The sequence below is a fragment of the Miscanthus floridulus genome, chromosome 19, assembly GCF_019320115.1.
Source record: "Miscanthus floridulus cultivar M001 chromosome 19, ASM1932011v1, whole genome shotgun sequence".
In the NCBI taxonomy this organism is placed as follows: domain Eukaryota; kingdom Viridiplantae; phylum Streptophyta; class Magnoliopsida; order Poales; family Poaceae; genus Miscanthus; species Miscanthus floridulus.
The window spans coordinates 24,460,753-24,468,518 of NC_089598.1; the positions used below are offsets into that span (position 1 = coordinate 24,460,753).

At 46.9% G+C, this 7,766-nt stretch overlaps 1 protein-coding gene across 1 annotated transcript; it reads right to left on the bottom strand.

Annotated features, from left to right (window-relative positions):
• Positions 1-5,025: 5,025 nt before the first annotated feature.
• LOC136529446 (uncharacterized) lies at positions 5,026-7,534 on the bottom strand. Its single transcript, XM_066522525.1, has 2 exons — positions 6,748-7,534; positions 5,026-5,833 (listed from the first exon to the last, which is right to left on the bottom strand). The coding sequence occupies exons 1-2, from the start codon at positions 7,353-7,355 to the stop codon at positions 5,830-5,832; spliced, it is 612 nt and encodes a 203-aa protein (XP_066378622.1). The 5' UTR covers positions 7,356-7,534; the 3' UTR covers positions 5,026-5,829.
• Positions 7,535-7,766: the final 232 nt, after the last annotated feature.

Consider the following 7,766-nt stretch of genomic DNA (forward strand, 5'->3'; position numbering starts at 1 on the left):
GAACAGGTACCTTGTAGACACACTAGTATGAGCTGAGGTTGAACTAGTGGTGGCTGGTGCTGCACCCTTGTGTTTCTGTGAGGAGGTTGAAGAAGAGGATGACTTCCTCTTCCTTTTGTTATGGATGGCATTTGCCACTGCCTCATTGAATGGGAACTGCATCTGGGATGGCTGACCCACCACAAGACTCCTCTCTGTGTTGCTTGCTGCAGCCTTCTTCAACCTCTTCTTTAGTGTGCCCCTACAAAGGAAAATAGATTAGCTTCTATGTATGCAAAGCTATGTACATGCAAAGGTAGCTATATGCATAGGACAACAGATTACCTTGCTGCCTCCATTGCAGCTATGTCTTCTGGGTTCCCATTCTTACAAGTGTACCAGTGATGGCCCAACTGATGACAGATGGGGCATTCATGTTTCTTTGACTTCCTCTGGCTGCTTCTTGTGATTCTCTTGCAAGTACTTCATTGCTTCTGGTTTGGCTGCAGCCATTGCTTCATAATGCTTCTTAAACATGTATGGGCTCCATGAATATGAGGAAGCCCATAAGTGATCATCAAACACTCTACCACTATACCTCTTCTTGAAATTCTGTACTAAGTGATACATACATTCTCTATGTTCAGTTGTTGGAAAAACTTGACTGACTCCATTCATTACTGCCTGCCCACAGTCTGTATGGAATGTCATGCCTTCTGGAGTGCCTATTGCCTCCTTCAATCTCTCCATGAACCAGATCCAATTTTCATTGGTTTCAGAGTCAATCACACCAATAGCAACTAGATACATCCAGCTATGGGCATCTACTGTACATGCAACACACAACTGTCCCCTAAATCTCCCTGTCAAAAAGGTACTATCTACTGCAAGATATGGTCTACATCCCCTAAGAAATCCATCAACACATGCTTTTAGAGCAAAAAATAGCCTGTTAAACCTGACCTTATTATTGATGGTGTGATGATCAATGACAAGAACTGAACCAGGACTAGATTGTTCTAACTGGGCCTTAAACCTAAACAAATTGTGGAAACTCTTGCCCCAAGGCCCATAAAGTTGATCCATTGCAAGGTATTTACCTTTGTACACTTTCCTATAGTTGATCTGAACCTTGTACAGATCCTTCAGCCTCCTTTGCAGCTCTTTTGCACCAACATTTCCATCCTCTTTCAACCAATCAATTACCTTGCTGCACACCCAAAACTGACTAAGTCCAACACATGATCCTTGTCTCCTAGTGCTCTAGCAGCCATTTCCATGCTCATGTGGGTTCACCTTCACCTGGAAAAAAAGTTGAAAAGAAACACATGTTAGCAGCTAGGTACATGCAAGGAAAACAGGTAGCAGTCAATACCACAAATTGAACTAACACATCACCTGAATGCCATGTCCATCAGCTGAAGTTGAGGCATGCAGTCTCCACGGGCATCCCTCATTCCTCAGAGAACAGTACACCGTATACCTCCCTGTATCACTCTTGTCAATTTCATAGTTGAACTCATGTTTAATAGCATGACTAGCTAAAGCAATCTTAAAAGAAGCCATATCTGGGTAGATAGTTCCCACTATCATAGGAGGGTCATCTTTGTCATATTCAACATCAGGAAATTGAAATTGCTCAGGCTCCCTATCAGCAACTTCCTCATCAGAGGATTCATCTATTTCTACTTCCTCATCTTCCTCGTCACTGGTTTCATCATCAGAACCTGACTCAGCACACTCCTCATCCCTATCAGCAACTTCCTCATCAGAGGATTCATCTATTTCTTCTTCCCTTTCTTTACTCCCCCCTTGGCTCTGAGAACTGGTAGGAGGAGGTGGAGGGTGGTTGGGACCAAGATCAATATACAAGCCTTCATCATCAATCCCCATATGCTCATTCATTGGATTTGGGTTAGCCAGAAACTCAGGTTGGCTTGGTTTGGGTGGCTTAGACTTGGATGTTTGCCTTGGTTTGGGTGACTGAGACTTGGATGGCTGTCTTGCTTTGGGTGGCTGAGACATAGATGGCTGGCTTGGTTCTGCTATGCTTGGAGAAACAATTGAAGGAGTGAATGGGGGCTCAACAGATTTCCTTGGGCTACCAGACTCCCAATCAGGAAGCACAGGCTGAGTACCAGGACTATGATATGCAATAGTCAACAAGCATGTTCTGGTTGCCCTATTTTTTTCAAACATTGCTAGCATCTCTTGGTCATTGCGCACAGGTATGTGAACTTTACTATGCATGCACCAGTAAAACAATGTGGCTACATCACCATAGCTAGGAGGATACTTGTCAACCAAATCTTCCATAAGCCCAGTTAACAAAGTTATGTCTGCATCCACCACTTCATTCATAGAAAACCACTTTGCACGACAATTGGGACCAACAATCCGCATTTCTAGGTTGTAACTACTGTTTGGGTCCATCCTACAGATGAACAAGGAGCACGTAATCAATAAACCCTAAACACAATTCGGTAGCGCAATACACTAATGCAATCAACATCAATACAAGGAGGGAGGAGGAGCGGTACTCACCCTTCCCGGAACCAACCCGGCCTCTCGCCGGGTCCGTTCCACGGCATGCCTGCTCCGCCCGACCGTCTTGCTCCACGGGGCTAGGATTTCGAGGGCGGGCCGCCAACACCGACTGCCACCGTCTCCAGATCCGCCGCCGCTAGGGTTCGCCGCCGCGTCCTCCCGCGCTCGGGTGAGAGAGTGAGGAACAAGAATGGGGAGAGACTGAGAGAGAGGCTCGGGTGAGACTGAAGGAGATGCGGCCCAATATGTCAGTGACCCAGAGGGCAAGGAGGATATTTTTCTAGCCCGATCCCACATGTCAGAGCCGCTAAACGGCCAAAACCTAACAGAATGCCGACGAAATGGCGTGAGGGAAAAGAAAAGTTCGAGGGAGGGCATGTAGATGACGAACAACTTTCGAGGGGTACGCAGGAGTGTGTCATCTTTTTTAATGGTACACAGGTAAAAGCCTCCCAATTAGGAAGGACGCGCATTCATTAAGTGCTTGTTTAGTTCCCAAAACTTTTCTCAAAAAGTGCTACTGTAGTCATCACATCGAATCTTGTGATACGTGCATGTAGCATTAAATGTAGACGAAAAAACTAATTGCACAGTTTGGTTAGAAATTGTGAGACGAACGTTTTGAGCCTAATTAGTCCATGATTGAACAATAATTGTCAAATAAAAACGAAAATACTACAGTAGCCAAATTCCCAAAATTTACGAACAGCGTAAGCTGATCATCTCCGATGTTATGGACCACGGCAGCATCTAGCTAGGATCTTTTCAGGCCCATGTGTCCTAGAGCGGATCTAGTAGTGGGGCGGAATGAACTCGAGCCGTCCACCCATTGCAACCTGTTGAAGTTTCTCTTTGAGCCTATGCTCCATTTTAAACGTAGTATAGAAGATATGAAGACCTTCATTTTCGACCATGGCCTCGTTCGGCTGGTAGAATTTTGGCTGAAACTGGTTGAAAAATACTGTTCTGACTGAATTGTTGTTAGAGAAAAATACTCTTCCGGCTAAAAAAAGAAGCCGAACAAACCGAATATGGGGTAAGCCGAACGGGACCATAAGAGAGGAGGGGCTGGAACTAGAAGTTGAGAGCCTGCTTTATTTTTAAGGGCGTGTTCGATTAGTGACCTGGCAAACAGCGCCCCCGTCAAGAATTGATATCACCTGCCGAACGATTGAAAATCGACGTTTAGGACCGCTGTTTGGCCCTGTAACTAATCAGGCTTTAAATGCCCTTTCGTCCCCCCAAAAAAATATCATTCAAACGTTTTTCAACTTTGATAGGAACATATATAAGAAAAATATTAATATTTATGGTCCATAATTAGTATCATTAGATACATCGTTAGATATATTCTCATAAAAACGTATTTGGGGATATAAGTTTTGCTAATATTTTTTTTACAAACCTAGTCAAATTGTGGGATTTTATAGTGATATTTTTTTAGAAAAAAGAACGGAGGGAGTAGAACGGTAGAAGAGAGGAAGTGTTAGAAAGTTGGAGCCTTGGAGGTCGAGGATGAACCGATGAATTCCGTCCTCCTGTCTTGCCTGCAGCCGTCCCCATCGCTCCCTTTGGAGATACGCCAAAAAGGCCTGGGGAACGCATCGCCTCCCTGGTCTCCCTCTGCCCCTCTCTTCCGCACACGGAAAAGGGACGCCGGAGCCGGACGCCTCTGTGACAAACAATGGAGAAGGCGCGTCGCCACCCTTCCGCGCGTTGCATTCGACGTTGCCCAAAGTCCGACATGACGAGTGGGGGCTGACGTGCCCCCGCGATAAGCAGCCATGGAAAAGTGACTCGCTCGGTCTAATTCGGCGGGCGTTTTGCAATAATTCCACAGCTGCTGTTGTCCACGCAAAGAGCGAGAATCGATGACGCACATCCCAAATCCAGGGACAGTTCGCCAGTGGCCTTGCTTGTTACTGTATACTAGTAGGCTTTGTTTGACGCATGAGACAGACAGAAAGCAAATGGGAAGAAGAACCTTTATTCGTCCGCAACCGAATCCGCCATTTAATTTTTCAGGAGATTTTTATTATCGCCAAGACGCTAATACACGAACCATCAGATCAGATGGTTCACCAAACTATGTAATTAGTGGGTGTTTGGTTTCTCCTCCTAAATTTTAGTCGATGTCTCATCGGAAGTTTGACATATGCATGGAATATTAAATATAAACTAATTACGAAACTAATTGCACAGTTTACGACTAATTTGTGAGACGAATCTTTTAAACCTAATTAGTCCATGATTTGACAATGTGCTACAATAAAACATTTGCTAATGACAGGTTAATTAGGCTTTAAAAAATCGTCTCGTGTAGTACTGACGGATTATGTAATTTATTTTTTTATTAGTATCCGAACACACCATGCGACACCCTCATTTAACACCTCCTATATTTTAGTCACTGGATCCAAATACTCTCTTAGTTTAGGTAATTCTCAGTTCAAGAGGAGACCAACCCCACAATCCATCATCATATTGCTACCATTAATCTAGCTGACAACACTACAATCAACGAGAACAAGCAACTGTCGGCATGTAGAACCTAACACCATGCATAAGGGTCCAGGTATAGACCTTGTTTGGTCTTCAGCTTTGGTCCACATCATAAAAGTCAAGATACTAAACAGTTCTCACTGTCTTTTCTTTTCCAAATTCATCAATGGCCCACACATCATTAAAAAGATTATTGACGCGCAGCATGATCCCTCTTCGATCTACATCACTTTGGTTCCACTGTGGTATGTTGTCTTGTGTCAAAGTGGGAATGAAGTCACCTTTTCGATATAAACAATAATAGCAGCATCACACAAAGACAAGGCATTTCCAAGATATTTATTTATTGCCAAATGCCAAGTCATAGTAGTAGTATAATGCATGACTGATGATAGTGAGGAAAAAAACACAATCCGATATGTATCATGAAGCATTTGGGTACATCCAACAATCCCATGATGGCCCGTGAATGGGTAGATCAATAATCCATATTCCATCAACTGGTTCACAATAACATTTGCTAACACTGATCTCACCAACACCGAGTAAAATTAACAAAAACTAGATCGACACATAAGAAGGCAATTGGGCTACAAAAAGCTGAACATCGAGCTGAAGCTATAGCACCAGATATATGATCGATCACACCTCCTTACAAGTACTAGCAAATGAAGTCCAGTGTGAATGCATGTTCTTTTACTATAGCAACAATGTTATGTGTGCGCCAACAGCCAATTTTTGTTCCCGGAAATGGCAGTAATCTGGTTCTGGTTGCTCAAAGGATATGCTACGCCTCAATTGTCACCTGCACACAAAAAAAATGATAACGAACATTCAGGGAATTTCTCAGCATGTAAATAATACCAAAACAACTGAACATTGCAAGGAGGAAACAGATTCAGCTACTGTAAGATGTAAGCTCCCTCTTCGATAAGTGGCTCCTCCAACGTATGCCAAGAACAATCAGAAGTCCGTCCGTCCCCAAGCGGCCGGCCAAGCCCAGGACCACGCGGCGGTGCTGCCGGCTGCTCAACAGCTGAAGTGCATCCGGCAAGTTCGGCCGTCACCATCCTGTCGGTCGTAGAGTGCGCGTCGCCGTCGCGCTCGTGAGTCCGTGACCCAACGCCGTAGGAATTAGGAAAGCACGCGACTCACACGGTCGCAGGACACGAGCCAGGAGGAAACAATCTAGTACATCCCGATCCCCATGTCCGGCGGTCGGCGCTCCCCACCTCAACTCCTCAAGTCACTGAGATTTAGGCCGTCGCCTATGAGGCTATGACCTATCCTTCACCCAACCTCAACCTGCACTGCAGGTATCCCGGTTGATGTTCATGTTGGCTAGAACGCAACCCTCGTCAATCAGCATCGATCAGGGCGTCGCTGTAGCAACAGCTCGATCGGCTGCGGGCCTTTGGCGACTGGCGAGTAGCTGCATGCATCGGCCATCAGTGCACCACCACCTCCAGGCTCCAACTCCCTCCGGCCTGTGCAGCTGTTCTCCACTTCTCCTGCCCCCCAAAGAATTGAAACCACACCGTCTCTCTTAAATCTGTCGAGCCCAGGAGTACGAATCGCGGCCCCTTCCTCAAGCGGATGGGTAGGGTCCCCGCTTCAGAATTCCCATTGAAATCTCTTGTTTTGAGGAGCCCAAATCCCAGGAATAGAGAGAACGACAGTAGGTATGTTCATAATATCGATCTAAGTAAATGAACTCACTTGGTGTTGATGTAGAGCAAGGCGAGGATGATGCTCATCAGGCAGGCTAATGCAGCCCCGAGCGTCATATCGGCGAGGAGCCTGATGGTGGCCGTGGCGGGCGCCGGGACAGGCCCGTTGCCAGCGACAGCACCTCCGCCGCCGTTGCCCACGTGCGCATAGACGAGGGTGATGCCCAGAAAGAAGGTGACGGAGGCAACGCAGGGCAAAGCACGGGCAGCACTGGTCCCGAGCGCACGAGCTGCGTGGTCAGCTGCCGCTGCGGGCTGCTGGACGAACAGGACGAACTGGAGGACGCCAACCTGCAGGCACAACACGAAGAAGGCGAGCTCCGAGACGCGCCGACGGCGCCGGCGGCGTGGTGCGTGTGGCGGCTGTAGAGTGTAGATGACCGCCGCGGCGATGAGGACGGCATCCATCCCGGCCAGCGCCAGGATGGCCGCCTTCAGAGCGCTGTCGTCGAAGAGGGGAGGCGGAGCGGACGGGGATGCCGTGGTAGTGGTGCCCGCACTAGTAGTACCCCGCTGGTCGATGCAGGACGGAACTTGGAGAGCCATGATCGACACGAGCAGGGCGAAGCAGGCGATGTTCCGAGCTGTGGCCGCCATGGGTGGGGGGCGTGGTTTCTTGTTCTCGTGGATTCGTGAATCGTGCTGGTCTGAGAGGCTCTAAGCGAGGGGAATGAGGCAGTGGGAACTTGGACGGGGGAAATGCCTCCTGGCTTCCGACAGTCAATTTATGGTGAACTCTGACGTACGGAGGATTGAACTTTGGAGAGGTAGCATGGAGAAGTTTGGTGGTTGGATAAGCTCGTCAGTTTTACCGGTCTCTTCAAGGTGTAGTTTGCATTAGCATAAACACATTTTGTCCGGAACTTGGTCAAAGGAGAATATTTGAGCTCAAGGTGTAGTTTGCATTAGCATAAACACATTTTGTCCGGAACTTGGTCAAAGGAGAATATTTGAGCTATGGACAGAAATAGAAGCCAAGATTTTATTGTGTATCAGTGTCACTGTCCA